This window comes from Manacus candei, unplaced genomic scaffold (genome assembly GCF_025592945.1).
Source record: "Manacus candei isolate 608988 ecotype Guabito, Panama unplaced genomic scaffold, ASM2559294v1 h1tg000043l, whole genome shotgun sequence".
Taxonomy (NCBI): domain Eukaryota; kingdom Metazoa; phylum Chordata; class Aves; order Passeriformes; family Pipridae; genus Manacus; species Manacus candei.
The window spans coordinates 10,852,772-10,877,181 of NW_026138091.1; the positions used below are offsets into that span (position 1 = coordinate 10,852,772).

Below are 24,410 nucleotides of genomic sequence, written 5' to 3' on the forward strand. Positions count from 1 at the left end.
ATTAAAATTTCAGGTAATTTGGTTATCTACCTAGTTTAAAGACATTTCCAAATTAATAAAACATAAATTGTAAAACTACATGAACAGTATTTTAAAAAGATAAATTGAAAGGTTTTGTGGAGAGCAAAATGATTTAATGTAGAAACAAACATTCTTATTTACTGAGATTTTAGAGCAGACATGTAAAAGGCAAATTGTGGCCAAATCAGTGCTCTTATCTTTTTATAAATACAGTTGCATAAGAGAAACGTGCTACCTATTGCATTGTGTGATAAATGTATTGCTTTATTGTGCAAAGATTTAATTTTAAACAGAGTGGCAGTTTTAATTAAACCTTTAAGATAACACATAGAAATGTTTAAGGACACATAGGAATCACTGCAGTATTGAGGACAACTGAGTCAACTGACATTCTGTTTAGCAAACTGTTGTTATTGTGAAAAATATTTCTTTCCTTGCCGTTTAATTTATTCTAGGTGCTTGTTCTATATTTTTAAAACTGTCACTCAGCTATTGTTCTCAGGCAAATATTGACCAGGTTTTATACTGAAAGCAAGCAGGTGCAGGTAGTGCAGGTGCATAGGACAGCCCTGATGTGAAAAATTAAAATCAAGCCTCACTAAAGTCTGACAGCAGTCCAGCAGTTTAGCAGAGGAATGGCCATTTCTCCGGAAGAGTCTGGTCTGTCAGACACACTCTAGTCACAGCTAGGGCATACTACCAAGGTGGGTTTCACAGAATATGTCTGCAGCCCCATCAGTTTTACCTTGGAGGAAGCAAAGATGATCCTAGAGCCAGTTGTATACATTGTAGAAGCTTCCTGGAGGAAACAGAATACTGGGGTGGCAGGGCAAGTCCATGCCTCCAAGGACTCCACCTTAACTGATGGTGTCTACTTTATACCTGTTCTCTTGCCTCTTTGCCACATACAGCAAGATACCCAAAGCTCATGGAAGGGTGATGCCAAGCAAACGTGACTTTGTAACCTAATAGCTGGAAAGACACTTAGCCATGATTTTGCCTTTTCCTTTCTTTAATGCTTGTGATAAGCATTATGCTTACACGAAATAGCAGTATGCTGGAAACAGGAGGGCACTAGAGTATGTTCTTGTGAGATCATAGTATCAGACTGTCTCCTGCATGGATACAGATGGCTGAGCTCAGGTTTTTGTCAATAATGACATCAATGAATGAATAAGATGTGAGAAATATTTGGCACCTGATCAGTAATGCTCAGTGCAAGAGAGCTTACACAGAAATTTCAGATATGTACAGCAGATGTTGTGTCATAATACAGAAACTTATTCCTATAGGCACAGAGTCTGTTTTGGGTGATGCCACAGCTTCTTCGGGTTTTCTTACTTCTCTGAGACTTTTAGTAAAGTAATGAAATAACACTCTTCTTTTCAGTGTTCTGTTTCCTGTGGAAAAGGTTTGAAGTTTCGTGATGTGCATTGTTTTAATAGCTTCCACTCTAAAATAGAAGAAGAAAACTGCAAACATTTGAAAAAACCACGAACACATAAAATATGTAGAGCTGGAAGATGTCCTGCTTGGAAAGCCAGCAAATGGAAAGAGGTAAGTAAAATCTGACATAACTATCTTCTTCGTGAGAGTAGAAGGCAAGCTCATATTTATGACACGCTGCTTCAATGGAAATAATTGTCAGGATGGTTTTTTTTATATGCATATCACAATGAAATCTATAAATTAGCAAGTAGTTCATTGTATTTTCTTTCTTTTAAGAGTAATAAAAAATAAAAGTCTGTAGAAACTAAGTATTTCATAAGCTGAATTTTGTACTGAATAGGTACTTAGGACTTTCCTAAACTTACTTGGAAATTCAAATTAACAGTAAATTTTTAAAGTTTACTTCTTACCTTCTGTGATGGATTCAGTAGTATCACTGTATTTGCTATCTTAATCTAAATATTGAAATGGAGCCAGGTTTGTGGGGGGAGGACAAGAAAAAGGGCTTGTGGGCACAAATGTTGGCCTTTTTGTTGGTTTGGTATTATGAAACATCTCTCACCTTGTAAAATTGTGTGTAACTGAGCACGTTGCAATATTTTGCATTTCACTCACTCTTTCAACATATAAATCCCCACATTGGTAAAGACATACTGTCACTCTCCACATTTTGGCCACACTTGATAAAACAATATGAACTTTATGATTAGGCTCAAGAGTCTTTAGGTAGGCTTTGGGACCTAGTCCTGCTTCTGACTGGTGTAAAAGGGGTCTGTCTATCTCAGTAAGCATTAGTAGTATAGTGAAATGCCTTTGACCAGGAAGAACAAAAAGAGGCATTTGGCATTTAAGTTCCTCGAGTTTCAAAGTCCTTAGTACTACCTGCAAAAGAAAGAGAAATGTCTTCAAAATACTACACTATTTGTGGGATTTTCTAACATGAAATACTGAGATTTTTTTTCTTTCATTGTGATATTTGCATTTTAAAACAACAGACATGACTGTCAGTCTCTGATAGAGGCAAGATGTAAACCCACAGCTGCGAATGTTTGATCTTGCAAAAATGTAAATTTTGCTTTGCATATGCCTATAATGATTGTCTATACTGTAAAATAAGATAAGCAGAGAGCTCAGATAGGTAACTCAGATGCACTTGTTTTCTGTCTCTCTTAAAAAATTTTATTTTAATTGTAGTTTTGCATTTTCAACATCAATTTCTTTAGGTATAATGAAACACTCATAAGGGCTGTGAAGTATATTTTATAATATCCTAAGGACTCACAATAATGACAACTGTATCCCCTTCTGGGGACTGTTTCATTTCACACTGACATAACTAATTTTGATCAATTTTAGTGTTCTGTATCCTGTGGAGTGGGGATTCAGCAAAGGGACATCTACTGTCAGCTGACAGGCCTGGGGCAAGTGAGCGAAGCAATGTGTAGCCGTGAGACCCGCCCTGCTAGCAAGAGGCATTGCTGGCTGCCTGCCTGCATGGCCTACCAATGGTTGGCAGATGAATGGGAAGATGTAAGTAAGGCTTTCAACTTGTATGAAGTAAACGAGTGATGTCATATGTCATACTGTCTTCTTTTTTCTTTTTTTTTTTCACATTTGGATGTATTTTTAATAGCTGTCATGCTACTGAATAACAAGTGACCATACTGTATATTTTGAAGGTCAAGCTTCCAAACTTAAAAACTGACAAAATATGTCTAAGACTTTCTTTACTCTCTTATACAGGATTTGCTTATCTATTGTTGTAGAGAAAAGCTGTGGTGGAGGTCTGAGCAGGTACCTATTGATAGGACTGTCTCTACATAGTGCATAAGATGTTTAATAAATCCTCATTATGAAATATCGTTTTAAAAAGGAGTCTTCAAGAATAGAAATGCAAAAGAAATGTCATGTGGAAATAAACAACTTGGAGGTAAAATCTTTGGCCAGCAGTGTTTTCAAAAAGTTCTATATGGAAGACTTAAAGCATCTTAAAAACTTAAAACATCTTTTCTTCTTAAAGAAAAGATAAGAAGCAAAATAAAAGTCACTGTTCTCCTACCAATTATGAAACAAGTTAAGAAAATAAAACTCAGCATTCTCCTACCAAATATGGTTTTTCATATTTAAGAAAATCTACTGTTACCTTCAGGAAAGAACTGTCCTTTCTCAAGAAGTGATGACTATTTTCTACATGCTAAAAATTTAATAACTTTTGTTATTTATGCAAACATACAAACATATAAACATATAAAGATGAGGGAGAGAGGAAAAACAAAAATTATGTATAATTCCTGAAATGGTTTACAAAAGAGCCTGTCTCTTGCTGTAACATTAAACAAAACCCCAATTTGTACAGTTGTGGCATCTTAAGAATCTGCACTGCTAAAGTTCGTAGGGCAACCCCCCCGAAACCTTAAAAATGAAGACTCAAAAGTCTCAGGGACACAATTCTGTAGAAGTGACAACTGTTAATATATAAAACATTTTCTGGTGCTCTGCAAAACCTGGATTATAGTAATGCAGTTTAGACATACATATTCCTCTGTTAAGCTTTATTGAGAGAAGGAGGAAAAATATATGTTTCTTCCAAGTATTCTCTTCTCCTATGTTGCTGTTAAAATCAGAGATTAGTGAAAGTGGCTCAGAATGTCCTTTTAGCACAAATATACACTTTCAAAGAATGATGGTGAATTCTCCTTTCCCAGCAAACATTTGTATATTCTAGCTGGGTATTTGGAGCTCTCCACTACAAATGCATTGTGTCTCACTACATCCTCCAGCTATTTCATAACTTAGTCCACATGGATATTGCTGTTTGCTTGAAATTCCTGTGTTCTGTTCCCTTCTCTCACTACATTCATATACAGCCCTGTACATGTTGTGTTAGTACAGTAGTGGAATCAGACCCAGCCAGCACGGGTTTAGGAGGGGCAGGTCCTGTCTGACCAACCTGATCTCCTTTTATGATCAGGTGACCAGCCTGATGGATGAGGGGAAGGCTGTGGATGTGTCTACCTGGACTTCAGCAAGGCCTTTGACACCATCTCCCGTAGCATTCTCCTGAAAAAGCTGGCAGCCCACAGCTTGGACAGGGACAGGGGCACTCTGTGCTGGGCTAAGAACTGACCAGAGGACCGGGCCCAGAGAGTGGTGGTGAACAGAGCTGCATCCAGTTGGCAGCTGGTCACTGGTGGTGTCCCCCAGGGATCAGTGTTGGGCCCAGTTCTGTTTAATATCTTTACTGATGATCTGGATGAGGGGATTGAGTGTACCATTAGCAAATTTGCAGATGACACTAAGTTGGGGGGGAAGTGTCGATCAGCTGGAAGGCAGGAGGGCTCTTCGGAGGGACCTGGACAAGCTGGAGAGATGGTCTGATTCCAGTGGGATGAGGTTCAACAAGGCCAAGTGCCGGGTCTTGCACTTTGCCCACAACAACCCCCTGCAGTGCTACAGGCTGGGGACAGAGTGGTTGGAGAGCAGCCAGACAGAAAGGGACCTGGGAGTTTGGATTGACAGGAAGCTGAACATGAGCCAGCAGTGTGCCCAGGTGGCCAAGAAGGCCAATGGCATCCTGACCTGGATCAGGAACAGTGTGACCAGCAGGACCAGGAAGTGATTCTTCCCCTGTCCTCAGCGCTGGTGAGGCCACACCTGGAGTGCTGTGTCCAGTTCTGGGCCCCTCAGTTCAGGAAGGATATTGAGGTGCTGGAGCAGGTCCAGAGAAGAGCAACAAGGCTGGTGAAGGGACTCGATCACAAGTCCTATGAGGAGAAGCTGAGGGAGCTGGAGTTGTTTAGCCTGGAGAAGAGGAGGCTCAGGGGAGACCTCATCACTCTCTACAACTCCCTGAAAGGGGACCTGGACATGCTACAGGAATAGGACCACAGGAACTTCATGAGATGCAACAAGGACAAATGCAAAGCGCTACCCCTGGAAAGGAAGCACTCCTGCAGCAACCCAGACTGGGGATGAGTGACCTTGGGATCCTGGTGGAGAGCTGAGAGTGGGTCAGCTGTGCATCCTGTCAACAAGGATGGCCAGCAGCCTATTGGTGCTATTGATTATTGCCTCTGCTGAGACTGGCGAGTTTTTCTTCTTTATCATAGCAAGTCCAAACACCTTAGTTGAGGCACCCATAGCTGGGGACATGATGTTGATATGTATTACTTAGCCTGTACCTGCACTTTTCTGGATTCTAGTGGCAGCAAGGTTCTCATCATGTCCTGACCGAGCTGTGATGACTTTCCATTCCAACAGCTTGCCATGGGGAGAGGTCTGAGGACCCTGAGGGCAAAGGCACAGGCTCAACAGGTACTGCTACACAAAACTGGCACTGTCTGATTAATAGGCAGTTTTCTTTTCATTTTATTTATCAGTTGCCCACACAGAAGCAGCTCTGCAGCGTTTAACATCCTGCTTTGCAGACACTGCCGAGCTCTTTGGGCTGGAAGTCAGCTTAAAGAAGATAGAAGTTGTCTATCAACCTGCACCTCAGGAAGTCTTCCATCATCCCCACATCACCATTGGCCAATCAGAGCTCAAATCAGTCCAGCAGTTTAATTACCCTGGTAGCCTCATCTCCTCGGATGGTAAGATTAATGGGGAGATAAACAACAGGTTAGCAAAGGCATACAGTGCTTTTGGAAAACTCCATAAAAGAGTATGGCGTAATAAACACTTGAAGAAAAGTACCAAGATCAGTGTTTACAAAGCCATTGTGCTGTCTACTCTCTTATATGGTTCCAAATCATGGGTCATCTACCGCCACCACCTGCATCTCCTAGAACGCTTCCATCAACGCTGCCTCCGTACAATCCTAAACATCCACTGGTCAGATTATGTGACCAATACATCTGTTCTAGAACAAGCAGCAGTCACAAGCATTGAGACCATGTTGCTGAGAACACAACTGCGATGGGCAGGGCATGTCTCCAGGGTGAAGGACCACTGCCTCCCTAAGATCTTGCTTTATGGTGAACTTGCCACTGGCTGCCGCAAGAGAAGATACAAGAGCTCCCTGAAACAACATCTCAACCTTGACCATATTGATCAACATAACTGGTCTACTCTGGCCTCAAATCGGGAGGCCTGGAGACACACCATCTATAACGCTGCTGCTTCCTTTGAGAATGCACGCAGGATCACTCTGGAGGAGAAAAGACAACGCAGAAAGAATTGTGCCTTGCAGAATATGCCACCTAAGGAGTCTTTCTGCTGTGCCTTTTGCAATCGGATATGTCTATCTCGTATTGGCCTCATTAGCCACCAGCGTGCTTGTAACAAATGTGGATAGAGCCTTCCTAAATCTTTGTTCGCGAAACCCAGCCATGAAAACGAATGTACATGCTTGGAGGGATACTTTTTGTTTTGGTTTCAAGACCAACTTATTCCTTTCATATTTTACTGAAATCCTTTTTTGGTGCTTCCCTTTTCATACAAAAGAGCTTTTACACTCACCCTGTCATCTTGGCTTGACATTTTCATTTTCTCCTAACCCAACTGTTACAGTGTTGTTATTATACACTGGGTTTTTTTGTCAGCTGATTAGAGGTAACTGAACTTTTAAAAAACTGTAAAGGATTCTGATTCAGTGAGTAATTCAGTCTGATACTGATAGCAGATGTCATAAAAGGGATTACTGTCTGGGTTTTACTGGTGTGTGGCAATCAGTAAAAAACTTCATTCTGTAAATGTCTAGTTAAAGTACAAAAACTGATTGATTTTCTCACTCTTAGTGCTCAGCACCATTTAGAAGAAAGAAAATATACCGGATCATTAAGTGTGTGAATGGAAACCAGCTCCAAGTGGATGAAAGCTTCTGTGATCCTGCCACAAAGCCTCCATCATCCAAAACCTGCAGAGTGGCTCCCTCTAAATATGTTGTGTTCACAGGAGACCTGTCACAGGTACAGTAATTATACTGCTCACGCATCTTCTATATAACTTTACATTTTAAAATATTATACTTCTGTAAAATGCACTTTATGTGTGTAGCAAAAAAAAAAAAAAGGTATGTTTTCATTTGAACATGGCTGTCTAAACTTTCTCCACATTGACCCTCCCAATCAACCATGACTTATTGTAGCAGCTGTTATCAGCCCTCTGTTAACCCGCCAGAACCTGTGATCACCAGCTATAGGAAATCCTATAGCCTCTACCACAGGATTGCTTTGCTGGTTCCCAGGAAACTGTCTTGCAAGCTGACTCACTCAAGTAACCAAAAATCTTTTCCTTGATGTCAGTGAAGCGATTGATCAGTGCTTTGTTTCCCTTGCACATCTGCACTACCTGTGTGTGCCTGTCTGTGTGCACGTCACAGCTGTAAGGGAATGGCTCTGGAACCTCTGTGAGCTCTGAAAAAAGGGCAGCATTGAGCTTTCCAGCTCCTTGCATGTGTAACTCTTGTAGACCTTCACTTCTGCATACTGATATGCCAGCCCAAGGTGGCATGCATTGGATCACAAGCTTTTGCCAGAGCAAGGATCAGAGCTGACTTATCTGTAATGGCGATTCTGCAAAAAGGTTCAGTTTCGCAGAAATAATGTCTGTGCTTGGGAATTTTATTTTAGTGCTCAACCAGCTGTGGGTTTGGTTACCAGCAGAGGATCACGTACTGTGTTGGAATCCATTCTGTTCAAAATCAGCATATCCATGGCCTTCAAACTGTAGCGTACCGAGAATGCCCGGTAGAGCCATCCCCATACATTTATAAATGTAATATCAATGGATGTTCACAAGCAGCTACCTGGAGAGTGGGGAAGTGGACCGCAGTGAGTAGAGATCTGCAAGCTCATTTTTGATAGCTGTCTCTAACATAAAAAAGACTAATTTGCTGACATAATGATGTTAATTATTTACTACTTTCTAAACTAACTCTTGATGACTATCCATGTCTAGTGCTCAGTATCTTGTGGAGTGGGGATAAAGGAGAGAACTGTAGAGTGTATGGCTGAAAACGGCCTATCCAGTGACTTGTGCCTGCCACATTTAAAACCAAATGCCAGAAGGATCTGCCATGAGGAAGAATGTAAGTGACAACCGTAATTTTCTACTGAAGTTAGTGCTTTCCCTGGCTATGTATATTAAAGCTATAAATATATTCAGAACACAATTATGCAAAATAAAGTTCTAAAAGTAAGCTCGATTCCTGAAATATTAATATGATTTAATCATTCATTTTGAAGGTGAAATTCTTACCACCTGCAAAGATATGCAGATTAAAAAAGGGATTAGAAAGGATGGTGAATACCTACTTAACATTAAGGGAAGGATGATAAAGGTACCGTTAATATTTATGAGTTTTTATGAACACATATGTTTATGAAAATAACACTTTTCTAATAAAGATTTTGCTAAAGGGTTGTATGTTCTCTTCCAGATCTATTGCTCAGGCATGCACTTGGAGAATCCCAAAGAATATTTGACACTGGTAAAAGGTGAAGCAGACAACTTTTCTGAAGTATATGGATTAAGGTACATAACCAGTTTTATAATTTTATGAAGTGCATTTGTTCCTTCCAAAATAAAATAATAAAATAATACTTTCTCTGAGAAATATGAGATTTGTCCTTGATTTTCTGTTTTAAATATCCAGGCATGTGAACACACATGCAGAAATGTGGGTACTTGCAGGCTGAAATAATGTTACTTACACTAAATGATTATATTTGTTTTCTGTCTTGACTTTAGTAGGAACGGCTTCAATCGACATTAATGTTTCAGTTGAGCTAAGATTAAAAGCTGAACTTTTTGTTCAGTAATTGTTGTTTACTATTTTTTATGTGGCATATACACTTATTTTTCGCTATGATATTATGTTATGGAAAAACGTAAAAAGGAAAACTAAATCTTTGCTATTCTGTAGGTTGCAGAATCCATATGAATGTCCTTTCAATGGAAGCAGAAGGCAAGACTGTGCCTGTCGAAATGATTACCTCGCAGCTGGCTTCACGGTTTTTAGCAAAATAAGATTTGATGTAGCTTCCATGCAAATTAAAAGTAAGCATTTTGTCAGTTTTAGCCAATGTGAGCATTCTATTGACATTGTACATGGTTATGATTGCCAAATTACCATTTTGATCCACTTATAGATCCAGTTGTGCCATTTTGGGGCAAAGAAAATTCTTATTTAATTTAGGAGTTCAATGGGAATTTCAAAGGTATAAAAACAAAGAAAAACCACTACTACTTCCCATGTTAATTTCTCCCAGGTGGTCAAGTGGCATGAATCTCACAGATTCCTATTTTATATGTGAACTATCTTCATTTTATAAATTTTTTCTGTTTTAGTCCACAGCTTATTTTTCTTGTGGAAATCTTCCTATGCTGTGCTTAGTCCCTTCTCAGAGCTTGGCACACACTAAATAAATGGACAGGGAATCTTGCAGCACTTTCAAGCCCCTGCCTGAAGCTGGCAAGTTGGCCCATAACCAGCACACTTGGCACAGTCCATCTTCCCCCTAGCCCCTTTGTATGTCAGAAAGAAATCTGGGCTTGTAGGTTAGACTAGTGTTGCAATAACTAAAATTTAAATAAAGTTCCTCAAATCAAAACACACATCCTCCCCCTCCAAATAAACAACAAAAAACCAAAAAAACCCCACCCAAATAAAAAATTAAAACACCCTGTAAGGACTTCTCATACTGTTTTCACCTGAACTTCAGATGCAGCATTTTGTATTGAGTAATTTTCTGTTTTCTAGCCACAGATTTTCTTTTTGCTCGGACTATACTTGGGAGAGCAGTACCGTTCGCTACAGCTGGAGATTGCTACAGTGCTGCCAGATGTCCACAGGTATTCAATGATGCAATTATTTCTTATCTCCTTCAAATATTCACATAAGAGGGAAGAAAAAATATTTGTGTGACTTATTTAGAGCTGTAAGGTTCTAAAACAATCTCCTATTCTGTGTTGTCAGTGTACAACATTAATAAGTACTTTTTTCTTACTCTCTTCTCTCCTGTTCCACTATCCCCTGCTCTCACAGTTTCTCCCTCAAATTGTTTACTCTACCCTTTCCCTGTAGACTCCATACATGAATATCCAGCTTTCTATGTGTTTCATGTACTACTCTCCCTCCCTCCCTCTAGATGTGATGCATCCTTTGTTTCCTCTTCTGAGGGGCCGTTTTGAAAGACATGAACAGGATGCCTTCTGAATGAAGCTAAATCAAATAATGAGCTCAGGGGAAGGATGTTATTACGCTCTTATTACACTCTAATGAGGATTCAGTCTGTGGAACTAGAAGAGAGTTAGTCCAAAGGAAGACCCCGATTTGTACACTGTCTATAGATGTTGGGCTCTCTGAGTCAACATTTTTGCTCTACATGTCCTTCTTAATAAGACAGATGTAGCCCTAGTCTGAACTAGTCAACCTAGGCTACTTTGGAGCTTTTTGGCAGAAATAGGATTCCCTAGAAAACACCTCAGCTAATCTTACCCTATTAGACAATTTAGTATGAGGTCAATTGTCCTCTGGAAGTGAATTTCTTTTCACTGATTATAAAGGAGTTAAGACCGACTGGCTCGGACTTGCACGGACATCTATCTACGTTGTCTATCTATCCTGGGTGCCTAAACTTAAGCTCTGTGGGTGGAGGTAACCAAGGGAAGCTAGAGACAATTTATGTGCAATTTGTGTACAAATGAAGGGCCTAGGTTCAGCAGACTTTAGCCCTGACAAGAAAACCGTTGGAGTTCATGACAGTATTGGATACCTTCAACCTGCAAACTCTGTTGGTGCAGTCCAATACAAATCTGTTTGTGATCTGTAACTTCTGTTGTGAGGTCATTCTGCTTACGTGGTTTGGCACTGACACATTTCCATCTATAAGATCTGCACTGAATCTTACACTTTTGATGCAGTCAAAAGGCCTCCATTCCTGTACTCTCCATCCATGAAATCTGTTCTTGACCTTGAGCATGCTGCATGATATGTCAGACAGCTGATAAACTATCATTATAATTGTGCATAGCACTTCTCATTTATTTTTGCAAAGTGTCACTATGAAAGAAGTTACTTTGGGCCTGTTGACTGTGGAAAGCATTCCACACCATTTGTAGGAATTTCCTCCTTCATTAAAAGGAAGTCTTCCACTTTGTGGGCACTTGAAGAACAACCTACCCTATCCATAAAAGTTTGTGTTAGCTCTTCCTGAGTTAAATGCTATAAGCACAGGAACTTTACACAGAAGAGCTGTCAGAATAGATCTGCCATGCTGAATGATGGAAGACTGAATTTTTGCAAAGGAATTTTGGTGAATCACAAGAATAAAAGCTGAACGCTGTAATTTTATACGTGCACACATACATATACCCACAGAATTTTATATACATATATATGACATTATTAAGCAATAAAATACAGAAGCTACCATTTGTAATAAAAATTTTACCTTTGCTAAAGCTTTGATCTTGTAGTTTAAGCAATTTGACTAGGTCTGAATGCAGAAATTCCAGCCTTCATTGAATAGTGTGGAGGTGTGCTGTTTTCTGACTGTAATGCAGCCTAAACTAATCATTAGGCTTTGTGGAGGTAGTATTTCTTTCCAGCATATTGCACTTCTGTAGGAATGCAATTTAATAATTTTCTGTATCCCAGTTTGTTTACCAAGGTAGTGCAGTTTGTTGCTTTTAATATATTTCCTATTCTCATATGACGTGACTATTTTAAAGCTAGTTTTCAAGGTATTTACATAGGCAAATATTTTAGAAAAAATAGCTTCTATATCTGTTTCGAATGGCTTACATTGGAAAACATTCCATTTAGCAATGCATTTATTTATTTTAACCTCCACTTATGTTCATATTCAATTATCTTAATGGTTATACTGAAAAAGAAATAGAAGATGATAAAATGATGATGCTTAGACGGTGTGCTTGCAAAAATTTGAGAATTAGATGGCTAAGAAGTGATTTGTCTGTAATTTTCAGACAGCAGTATGTTTTGACCATGTTGTTTCCAGAAAGTTTGGACACTTTAAAAAACAAAAAAAGTCTTTCAAGAAAACCAACCTCATTCTTGCCTTTTTCAAGTCTGTACTTTTTGTAAATTAAAATGTCTTATGTATTGACCTCATAAGCCACCAGCGTGCCTGTAGCAAATGTGGATAGAGCCTTCCCAAATCTTCGTTCGCGAAGCCTAGCCATGATGTTGACTTTTTGTAAATTAAAATATCTTATGTAGAAAAGGCAAAAATAATTTGAATTGTCTGATGTTAGTTTTGTCTTCAGACTCTGCAGACAGATGCTACAGATCAACTGATGCACAGGTGGTGCTTACTGCAATAAGCAATAAGAATAACTTGGGTTTTGTGTCTATGTCCTGGGGATCCATAGAAAGGGTATATTGCAGTGTAATTAACCCATATTATTTTTACACCTTTGAGTACTTAATATTTAGATCTATCGTAAGTGATATGTGCAGATATGCCAATGTAAAGTGTTTTAGTGGTTTGGACTCTTGTTTATCAGCTCTGTATTTTCTTTTTCTTTTCCTTGTCTTTTTCTTTTTTTTTTTTTCTAGGGACAGTTCAGCATTAATTTAACTGGTACAGGTCTGAGACTATCCAGTACAGTTAGGTGGATTGCTCAGGGCAACTATGCGACTGCTGACATACACAAATCCCATGTAAGTCAGTGGTGTTTTCCTTTATCTGCTCTTATGGCTCGGAATATTATGCCTGAAAAGGTACAGTTGACGGTAGTGAAAGCTAGTTGTGAATCAAAAATAGCACTCAAGGTCTCTGACCCATTTAAGTCTTCTTTCAGATGTAATGGAGAAAACCATGTTTAATCACACTGTCCAGTATCTAATTTAGACCAACACTGTCTGCCTACCCTTCTCTTAACTGATTTTAAGATTGTTGTTATATTAATTAGGTCCGTAAGAAGTTTTACTTTTAAAGTTTTTACTTTTAAAAGGGATCTTCAAGTATCTTCTTAAGATACTTTTCTAAAAAAAAAACAAACACAACACCCAAACCCCCACATTTTTTTAGAGATATCATAGTACAGATGATCCTTATAGATTGCTTACCTCCAAATTGATTCTCATGGGAAACCAAGACCAGTTGAACAGGAACAGCAAGTATGTGCAGTTTAAGGCAACATCGGATGATAAGCCAGGAAACAAGGTATAAAGTGATAAAGGATCTCTGTGCCTGTTTTTTAATTTGATGCTGTTACTTGGTTTAGTATTTGCAGGTACAATTTGTCAAAAGGCCTGTTGTGTGCAAACTTCAAGAAGCTTTTTGTACAACTGTGATTTCAATTGCTTTTCTTGATTGACTGTTCTCTTTGTCTAATTCCCAGGATGGTATTAAAATATATGGAAGATGTGGAGGATTTTGTGGAAAATGTGTTCCTAGCACAATTACTGGTCTCCAGCTTCAAGTACAATGAGCACTCTGATGTACTAAGAGCATCAAAGCAGGGACATCTGCCATTTAGGCACAAATTGTAGATGCTATGTATATATGTTTTAATTCTTTCATCTCTGTAATGCTCATTACTGTAACACTAACTACTAAAAATTCCTGTTTTCTTCAGGATTTACTTGGGGTTGTGTTGTGTGTATGTGGGCTAGCAAGTGCATAAATCACAGCCATAAACCTTCAGGTTAGTGGGGGGCATTAATTCAATATCCAGCATATATTAGCAAGTAAATTGCACTGAAGTTACTACCATGGGTAACACTTTAAATTTTACCATAATTGTAATTCTTTACCTGCAACTGATCAGTGTGATTCCTTATGTGGTATTCAGTAAAATTTACACTCTACTGATCTTCTTGGTCGACTGTACTAGAATATAGAAAGGAAAGCTTTATTGCTCTGTAGAGAAGAAAGGTAATAATTTCAAGTATTTACAATTTTGTGCAAACTTTTAGGGATTATCTGTCAATAACTTACAGCAGAAAAGTGCATAACCAAAATGCTTGAGATAGTTTTATAGATCTGTGTGTTTCACTGTCAGTATAAGCATTTTCCCCCATCCCTTTCATTATATTCTTCATGGTGCTCAAATCCTAGCAGTAATCCTGAGAAGTGTGGTTTAACCTCTGTAGTCTCTATGGCACATTTTAAACATCTGGGCTTAGGTTTGTTGTGGGTACAGGAAAAGAAAATAAGGAAACAAATTGCTTTGAAAACTGATTTTAAATCCCTGCCTCTCATCCAAGTATACTGTAAAAGCAGTGTATTCTGTTTACCGTACCATCTTGTATGTGGTTGTACAACTATGTATTTGCTTAAGCACTTTCCATATACACCTTACTCCTTTACCCTGGAAAATAGCATATTAGTAAAGGCTGAAGTATATGTCCTTCATATTCCAATTCAACATAATTTTCAATAACCTTAGTCAAAAACCTTGACAGAGGCAACATCAAGCCCCACAGTGGTTTTGCTGTCCATCTTTGACTCAGTTTGATTTTTTGATGTTTGCAAATACAGTTCTAACATCTGCTATTTAAAATTATTTCTTTGAGAAAAGTAAGTGTATGAAAAAGTTACAAGGTTTAAAGAATTATTTCGCTCTTTGATTTGTTGTTTTGTATTACTTTACAGTCCAGAACTGTAGAAATATATGCATATACAGATAATACATTTCAGGGCCAATTCTCAGGTATTCAGAATAAAATTTTTTACCTGCATAATAACATATATTATGTACCAGATAACTATACATGCTTTTTCTGAAAATATGCATTCTGTATACCAAATATTTATTTTGCATGCTAGTAAAATTAGTAGGTCAAATGGCAGCTATATCATATTTTTACCCACAAAGAGTTAGTCATGAATTAGCAACATGTATTAATTAAAAACAATATTGTACCACAGAATTGTATGCAGTTCCTGTTTTAGATAACACATGTATGTAATTATTTTGTGATCTCTGCATCAGAAATGTATTTTTGCACTATGTGCCTTGTAATAGCTGTAAACATTAATAAGAATATAAAACATTATTTTCCTAGAACTGTTTACATTTACAATTAAAATCTTGTAATTTATAAAATATTTATATAATAAATACGTTTGTGTGAATGATACCAGAGTACTTTCATTTGGAATTTTTTTTTTTTTATCGTGTGCTTAGTACAAATGTTGTAAAAACGTTTAAACTTCTTTATGCACAGAATAACAGCATTCTTAATACTTCTTCGCAGTGGTATATGTTGACTTATACTCGACTAACTGCCACACAAGCAGGTTATAATCATAGGAATATTTTCTATGGAAGCAAATTCTGCTTCAGAGGGACGAACTTCATGTCTATGTGCTCTTTGCTGTTGTCCACCCATATTGCCCTATACCTTTCTTAGGGGGTTGCCCTGTAAATCATTAACTGAAATAATTTAAAAATCTGAAATAATCTTCCTTCTCCTTGTGCTAACTCAAACCAATTCCTCTACAGCATCGTCCCTTGACAGCTGCTTTGACAGAAGGGAAACTGCAGTTCACCTCTATCCCCAGTCCATATAAAGACTAGAAAGCACTCAGCTCTGCTGCCTCAAAGGCACTCTGAAAATCCACTACCAAGCAAAATGACAATGCAATATTCAACACAGCGTGTTTTTCTTGGGTAATAGAAATGATTTTTGAGTAAAAATGTATTTTCTATGATTCTAGCAAACCCTGTGGCCCACTTCAACTTCTGCATAGAACAGCACTGTACTTTATTGTAGTTTTTTGTGTATTTTCTTTCTTTTATCCTGGATTTGGAGTTTCAGCCTAGTGTAGGGAAAAAGTAATTCCACGTTCTGGCATTTTGTGATTTCCCTGTTTTAGAATTTTGATTTTGTTGAGGAAAAAGGGCTTTATCAATCACCTTATTTCAACTTTCTAACTTTTTATCCCGAAGGCAATTTAAGGAAAACATAAGCTTGATGATCAGCTCTGAAGAATTTGGAGACTTGATGATGCTGACCTGTTAGAAGGTCCATGCAAAAAAAATGAGAATCATGGGTTGTACTTGCAACATTTAATTGAAGTTGCTGTGAATTTCCTTCACAATGGGCAGCCAAGATGCCTGACAGAGTAGCAGGGTCCCCCATGAGAGTGCTGTGAGCTCCACCTCATGGGTCTGCATGTGCTGAGCTGCTAATGGCTGGTCACAGTCACACAGCTTGGGTTTATGCTCACCTGTCTCATCACTATTCCATACAGAAAAAAACCAACAAACTAATGGTAGTAGCTAATGATTGTTACATAGCTTATAGGATCTTTTCAATCCTGTCAATAACAGCATATTAGGTGACACAACTGTACTTAACTTGCTTGTGTGTATGCACACACACATTTAATGTTTATCTGAATATTGAGTGCCAAAGATGGACTAGAGGTAAAAAACCTTGTTTCTCACATTTATCTAACAAAATGTCATTTGATGTGCTAGGAAATGGTGTACTGCCATGTGACAGTACCTGTGACTTCTCTTGATAAAGTCATTGTTTACATGTCTTCTGCTTGTATTTCCCCAAGGGTTATTATATGTTGTAGGTAGCAGAGCAGATGGAAACTGTGGCTCTGGGTACAAAAACAGATCTCTGTTCTGGCAGAATTCATCTTGGTGTAGTCTCCTTCTACAGAGAAGCAGGATGTGCCCAAGCACATCCTGGAATATAGGTGTTACACAATCAGTCAACCCTACATTCATGGGAAGAGCTGTGACTGTGTGACTTCAGCATGTATATGTGTCTATGCTGGTTTCTGGTGGATGGTCATGTATTTTTCGTATCTAACTGAAAGGCTGTAATATCTAAGACATGCTTGAAAAGATGAGGGAAAGATTTGGGCTTTTCTTCCACTCCTGTAACCTGGAATATGTTCAGCATAACTTCTCTGTTTTGTTGACTATTTGAAATGAAAGTTACATGTAACAGGAAGGTGGTTTGTCTTTGCAGTTTTATTGCAGTAACACATGAGATCCCTAAGAAATTCAGAATTGAAATAAAATATTACTGTCTTACAAGTGCTTTCTACATCTTGCAGGGCTTTAAATAAGATTATGGAGGAAGGTGAGGAGTTGGTTTTATTACTTCCACAAAGAAACAAATAGATTTATGAAAATTGATGTCCTGTGGCTAGTGGATCAGAAATACGCTGTAGTATTTTAACTTGAACTAAAAAAAAAAAAAAAAGGAGGAAAGCTATTTACAAAAATAACTTTCGAGTGAGATAACTGAATATTTAAATAGGGAACAATAAAATGAGCATCACATATAAATATCGCAGCCGAGATTTCATAGTAATCCATGCTGGCAGTTAATCCATGGTGGCTTTATTTATAAATTGAAACCATTTTTCAAAATTTAGCTTTCATGATACAATATACTTCCATATTTCTACTTTTGTAGAAATTGAACCATGAAATACTAAAGACTGCACTTAAGTACCTTGAAGAGTTACATGGTGTCTTACTTAATGCAGGTAAAGTATGACTGGTGGTCACTGAGGCAGAACCAATAGGAGATAATGTCCTCCAGGCTACAGAGTAGCAACTCTGGGAAGTATTTCTATCCTATGGACCAGCTTATGGTCTCTCTTGTACGATCTCTTTTGCTCTCCTGTAATACTTGGCCATCATTTCCTGAACCTTTATGATTTTTTAGGATGGTCTCATTGTATCTAAGCATCAAAAACAACAATGAGGGGGGCCTCAGCCTTTCTCTCTCTCTCTCTCTGGTGTGCTTTGCAAATAGGCTGAATAGATCATGAAAAAAAGTTATTGCTTTTAAAGGACGTTCCTTCTTCACAATACTGGCTTTCCTTCAGACAGAGCAGAACTGTGACAATACAAGGGGAAAATCAGCTGCATTTTGTTTAAACAGAAGTACAAGCTCTCTGACTTGGACTTAGATCTGTCATTTAACCTTCCTATCCACAGAGGGTGATTTGCTTTTGTACAATTAAGTTTATTTTGCAATACCATAGCTTGAGAGGCGTTTCTGGGCTTTATTTATCCTGGCTTTAGAGATGCAATCTGTGCTCTGCTCCTGATAAATTTCTCCTTGTGTTCAGTTATGACAGATATTCCTTTGAATTGACTGTATAAAAATACTGTAGCAGCAGAGCAGAGCAAAAATCTAACTGTATTTATGTCTATATTCTACCTTTAAACATGAACAGCTGTGCATGCATTCATCTGTCTCATGTCTGACTCTGTGCTGCCATCCAGAACCTTTTCCTTTTTAATAAACAAATGTTTTCTTCTTTAATCTGTGTGTGTGTGTGTGTTTTATCTCTATCCCTGAAACAAAACTTTCTTGTCTGCATACAGTTTTCAAATCTTATTTGTATAATTAAATGAAGTATGCAACAGGAAGAGTCCAAGCCAAGTAAATGGTAGTAAATGGCTCTCTTGGAGGAGCTGAAATAAAACAAACTATTTCTGTGTTGCACATCATTACTATTTTGTTTGGTTAAGTGAAACCCCTCATTTATGAATACTGAAAGACTTTTTTTGAAATCACTGTATGGTCTTATTTTACAGTCTAATTTACAGAAGCAAGAAACGTTCAAGGAGAGCTCATGAATTTTCTATATGCAGAAGACTAGAGTGATTCATAGCAGAAGCATATATTTATGCCTTATGAGATGAAATTCTCTTTTGCACTTCAGTTGTCTCTGGCAGTCATTCATTGATCGTGATAATGACATTCACGGTCAGTTCATCATTTTCCATGAGTTTTTTGATGTTCCTCTGGAAGCTGCAATAATTAAAAATGTGGTTGCACAGAACACAAATGGAAAATGGTACTTGTAAAATCAGGGAGCAGAAAGTTTCTTTTTAGTGCTTTGTATTTGAAGGATCTTGCAGAAAAGGCTTGTTGTAAAACATTTATTTAACACTTCAGTAAAAAAATACGAGCATCCCTGCTCATATTTGTATTCCTGGAAGCTCTGCAACTCAGACAGGGCTAGGAAGGCAACCACCAGTAGCCCCTTTCATCAGGATTTACAAGGTATTTAACTAAGAATACTTTTGCCCTTCAATTATTGTTTTCTGTCTTGGGTTTATTACTGCTCTTGTCAGAAAAGTAACACTGTCTCCAGTTCTTTAACTAAATTCCTGCTTCTAACTTCTGAGAGAGCAGGAAAACAGAGGAGTAAATTCATAGGTGCTACCTCAAAGGGAAACCACCCAACCTGTGCACTGACATAAAAGCAGGACCAGAAAGTGCATGGTAAATAATGACAGTATTTTGCTTCTAGAGGCTTCTCTTCCATGCCAGGATTAGAGATCCATTGCTGCTTTTTCTTTTGTGACCAGGTGTATTTTTGGTATCATGCTGCCAAATATTTACTCAGAGGAATTATTTTCAGACAGATCTATGGAGAATGCAGATAGGCAGGCATTAAAAAGGGAGATAATCTTTGGGCTGGAAGTGCACTTGCAATGTGTTTGCCTGACCAGCTGTCGACAGCATTGCTTCATATGAAATTCAATGTTCAGAATATTTTCCAAGCAGCAAAGGAAGTGAACTGTGGAATGCTGTTTCCAGCAGTAGCTTATACCCTGTTTAAGCAAAGGGAGAGGGAGGGCTTTATCTCTGATATGGAAACATGCTCCTGGCTACCTGAAAAGCTTACCTAGCTGATAAGCAAACAAACCTCTCATCGTTGTTACCAGTGTTGTGTTGTAACTGCCATGTTAAATTATATATAAGCTGTAAGAACCATAAAATTTTAATTAAAAAATGTATCTACAGGCAATTCTGTGCTGTGCAGGGGCTTTTTCTCACTGTTTTATTCTGTGCACCAAAACATTATTTCATACCCTTTGGATGAGTTTGGCTTTTCTAACCAAAAAAGTCTTAGTCTGAAGAAATTAGTTCTTAAAAAAAATTTCTTTCTGCTTTACTCACTGAAAAAAGTGAGCTGTTATATTTTAATGGTATTCCTCTAGAAAAGCACATTGAAGCAATCGGGTATTTTAATATTTAAGTATTTCTACCCACCCTCACATTTACATTCCTCATCAAGCTAGTGGCATTTTCCATGTCAGAAGGCAGAAACTAGTATAAGCATGAGAAGCAACTTTGTAGTGTGGTACATTACAAAAATTTCTGTGAATTAGTGGGACCACTCTTCAGTACAATAAAAGACTTCTGGCTCTGATTCCACAAGTCACCATACCAAGACACCCCTTCAGTGAATCCCAGTAATACGCATGTAATTCTGCACTGTTGCACAGATCTTGTGTGGGGATCCAGTTCCCCATGCTTGAGACCTTAGGCTGTGAGGTTTTTTCGATGTTTGTTCTTGGCCATGTGCCTTCCTCTAGCATTTTGTTCAGGACAAAGCATGTGATTATTTTTCAAAGTTTACTATTGCTAGTAGAAATACAGGATAAATGGTATAACACAGTAACTCTTGTGGTATTTTTGTGGTATAGGAGTTGCTATTCAAAACTTCTGTATTATTTGAAAGGTTGCCAATTAAATTCCCCATAGATACGCAAGAATCACTTTCTCCAAAAGCAGAAATTTCATGCAAATCTGAGGGCATATTTTACTTTAAAGATCAATCTGACTGTATATTGTGCTGCTAATTCACACTGCCTTTATCATATGAACCAAAGCTAAATGATGTGTTCAGTACCATGCCAAGTATGTGCTAAAAATATCAGAAAATTAAATATGAGGACATTCAAATGACCTCTTGGCAAGGAGGAGACAGGTTGTCATCCCTACATAGCTTCAAGTAGCAGATGATAGTCTCAAATCTAGATCTTCTTCCTAAAAAAAAAGCATGCTCCCAATTGCTGAATTACAGAGTATGTCCAAGAATCTCCCTTGCATATATACAATCCCTGCTTTTTCGTCTGGGAAGCGATCCTTACTCATCTCATTGACCCTGTCTTTTCTCCAGCGATAGATAGTATGCTGATCCTTTGTCATCATGAAGGGGTTTGTCTGTGAGGCGGGAGGGAGGGAGCTACTTCCTTCCAGTGTGGGCTTCAGTGGTCAGCATGGAGCTCATGCCTTCACACCACCAAGAGGCAGTGTAGTAGCTGGTTCCCCAGGATCACAGGCCACCCATCAGTCTCATATCTGAACCCTGGTTCTTCCTGCAGGTGCTGTCAAGGAGACCAGGTGTCCTGTGTGCAGCTTCAAGGCTTGGCACTGGGCTCTATGCTGTGTCCTGCTCAGGACAGACCTTCTGCCCTACTTAAGTTCAGGAGCCAGATGGTTTAGGATTCTTGACTGTTCTTAGCATTTATTATGTGTAACGAATTTCATAAGGTCATTACAGCAATAATAAGATGCTCCAGCTGACATCAGTGGTCTATTTTATACAACCAGAGGCCTCGGGACAGGAAGACTGTAAAACACTGAGCAGTTAAAGACATAAAGTAACATATGATGTTAAAAACCAGGAAATAATCTGATGATTTCTCATCCAGTTCCCCACACACCTGCACTAGAGGCAAAGGTACTCCTTAACAAGAAAATGTGACTATTAATACAGACAAGAGATATTTAACAGATCTCACCAGGCATCAGTTAAATTCTTGCCTTCATGCCCTACTAAGTAGTGGCACATCATTCATCTCTGTATGTCTATAGGTATAAGTTCCCTCTCCGAGGCAGGGTCCCTGCTTGCTGCAGGGAGTCTCTGGCATATGCTGCTCCAAAACGTGCCCACACGCTGTCTGGAGAGCAGTACAGGCCAAATAGCACCAAGAAATGTGATGACAGTTTAATGCCAGAGCCAATAAGGCAGAAGTCACCCTCTGTCTCAGACCTGTTTAGTTTACTGGCCCCAGAGCAGCCCTGAGGCTGAGAGCATACAGTTCCTCTTGCATACAGCTTATACCCATCACCTTGGCTGCAGAGCATCATTCCTAGACACATTTGCTGCAAAAGGCAGGACAGATGCAGGGATGAAACTCTTGCTAATATCTTCTCAATCCATGGGGTTGTGCTGGGTCAGTATCACCACTCCCTCTCCTCATAAACAGCAATGTTAAAGTGTATCACTAATTTTCCCTGGATGAATTTCAAAGGAAGGTCATGTTCACTCGAAAATATCTTGTATTTTTAAGAAGTTGCGACAGAGTCTGTAATTCTGGCAGATTGCAGGAGAGGGGAAATTTGTGATTTTGAATAACATAAAATGGCGCCAACTCCTCTACTTTTATTCCAAGGGAAGTTTTATTAATAGTTGGGAAACACAATCCAGATTTCTCTCTCACAGACCTCTTGTGTTCAATGTCCTCAGCTATCACAGCAGCAGCGGGAGGGCTGGCTGTGAAGTGACATCCATGGGCAGAGCTGGCACAGAGGGATTGCCATAATGAGCCTGTGCAGGCTTGATGCCTTGTATCTGTTCACTACAAATCTGTTTTGCTGTGCTGGGTGCTCTGCAGCGGCCCTGGAAAGAGGGAGCTTTGCATTTTGCTGGCCAAGCACAGAAAGAGGAGTGCTGTGACAGTGAACGGGTGTCTAGAGCAGCACACTTAGACAGCCCTTCACTGCTGCACAGCTCTCTTGCACTGACTCAGGGTAGAAACCTGGGACAGAAGTTTACAAATTAGGATTGGGGAACATCTGGTTCACATTTACCCAGAAAAGTCTGCATCAGACTGCTTGGACCGATGGAGAGAGGGAGTATATTTCTCAAGCATCTTCAGACTAGGCACAGTTTCTGAATTTGAAGTAATAAATTAGGGCTTAAGGAAACCATTTGAAATCAGAGGGCTGAAACAGAGACATTCTCTGAGAAGACATAATGTTTACGTTAGCAATCTGATTTCTCTTCCCCCTTTATTGTGCCAACTTTTATAAGAATCTGCATACACACTTTGGGAGAAATATTTGGCCAGCAAATGGGAAAGTTTGCTCAGCAGCACTGTAAAACTGCAGGAGCCTCAAAATGCTCTAAAAACAATCTGAAATTTTACAGTATGCTGTGCACTGGCAATAGTGTAATATTAGAGCTATCACTTTCTCACCATTTTCTTCAGCACATATTGAACTCACAAGCTGAAATCAGAAGCATGCCAGATGTTACCCTAATGTCCCACAAGATGGTGACAAAATAATTCTAATTACACAACACTTTGATTTGTGCTGTGTACAGACTTAGCGACTCCAAGTATTTTCTTACCATGCAGTTACATTAAACTCTACTTATATAACTTTGGGCATATTTTAATGTCTCACTCACTTGACAGAAGTTCATTTTTTTTTAAGTATTTTGTTGATTTTATTTTAAATTAACTTCAGGACTACATAGCAAGTTTCAGTCCTCCCACATTAGAAGTCACAAATTCCCTAGCTGCTGGAGAAGGAAAAGCACTTTTATTGCTTCTGATCCATCCCTTTGCCAGCCTGTTTCTTCTCCCTCCTTCTGTGATTTTTATTTTGTGTGAGGTCTTACGGTCCATAAATGCCTTACTTTCTGAATTAAGCATGAAAAAAGTAGCATGGTACATTAGGTATGAGAAAGGTGGCCACTGTAGAGCAGACATTTGCTGTCTAGAGGCAAGGCTAGGAACAAGTGTGGTGGGGAAGAAGTGAGGCTCTAGAAGCACAGGAGGGCTGGAAACCCTCTCCCCTACCCTTAGTCCCCAAATAGTTTATTAGACTTCCTTTTTATTTTTAACTATGATCAGTTTGGGCTAGTTTCTTCTTTGGGCAATCAAGTGGAGAAACCTGAATGGGGCCTAAACTGTAGAATTTGCCTTTTGGAATTTGTGCCCTCAACCTGGGCACTGGAGATGGAGTAGGCATTCCACATTATAAGCTGCTGGTCTTTGAAGAGTAAATATATTGTCCAATATTAGAAACAGTTGTTTTCCTGGATCGTGTTGTTTTAGAAACAATAAAGGCAACATAGCCTTTTTTCAGCCTTTCAAGGGACAATGAATATCCTGTAAATACTAACTCTTCAGTTTGGTGAGGGCAGGAGATGATTTTCATA

At 38.7% G+C, this 24,410-nt stretch overlaps 1 protein-coding gene across 2 annotated transcripts in view; it reads left to right on the plus strand.

Moving 5' to 3' along the window:
* The window catches only part of ADAMTS20 (ADAM metallopeptidase with thrombospondin type 1 motif 20), a 95,298-nt gene extending 79,787 nt beyond the window's left edge, over nucleotides 1–15,511 (plus strand). For both annotated transcript variants that reach the window (XM_051795360.1, XM_051795361.1), the window contains 11 exons: nucleotides 1,411–1,578; nucleotides 2,827–3,000; nucleotides 7,209–7,379; nucleotides 8,043–8,243; nucleotides 8,371–8,500; nucleotides 8,658–8,752; nucleotides 8,852–8,946; nucleotides 9,338–9,471; nucleotides 10,175–10,266; nucleotides 12,998–13,102; nucleotides 13,786–15,511. In XM_051795360.1, coding sequence (XP_051651320.1) covers nucleotides 1,411–1,578; nucleotides 2,827–3,000; nucleotides 7,209–7,379; nucleotides 8,043–8,243; nucleotides 8,371–8,500; nucleotides 8,658–8,752; nucleotides 8,852–8,946; nucleotides 9,338–9,471; nucleotides 10,175–10,266; nucleotides 12,998–13,102; nucleotides 13,786–13,875 — 1,455 coding nt within the window. In that variant the 3' untranslated portion in view covers nucleotides 13,876–15,511. The remainder of the gene's footprint in view (nucleotides 1–1,410; nucleotides 1,579–2,826; nucleotides 3,001–7,208; nucleotides 7,380–8,042; nucleotides 8,244–8,370; nucleotides 8,501–8,657; nucleotides 8,753–8,851; nucleotides 8,947–9,337; nucleotides 9,472–10,174; nucleotides 10,267–12,997; nucleotides 13,103–13,785) is intronic.
* The last annotated feature ends 8,899 nt before the right edge of the window (nucleotides 15,512–24,410 follow it).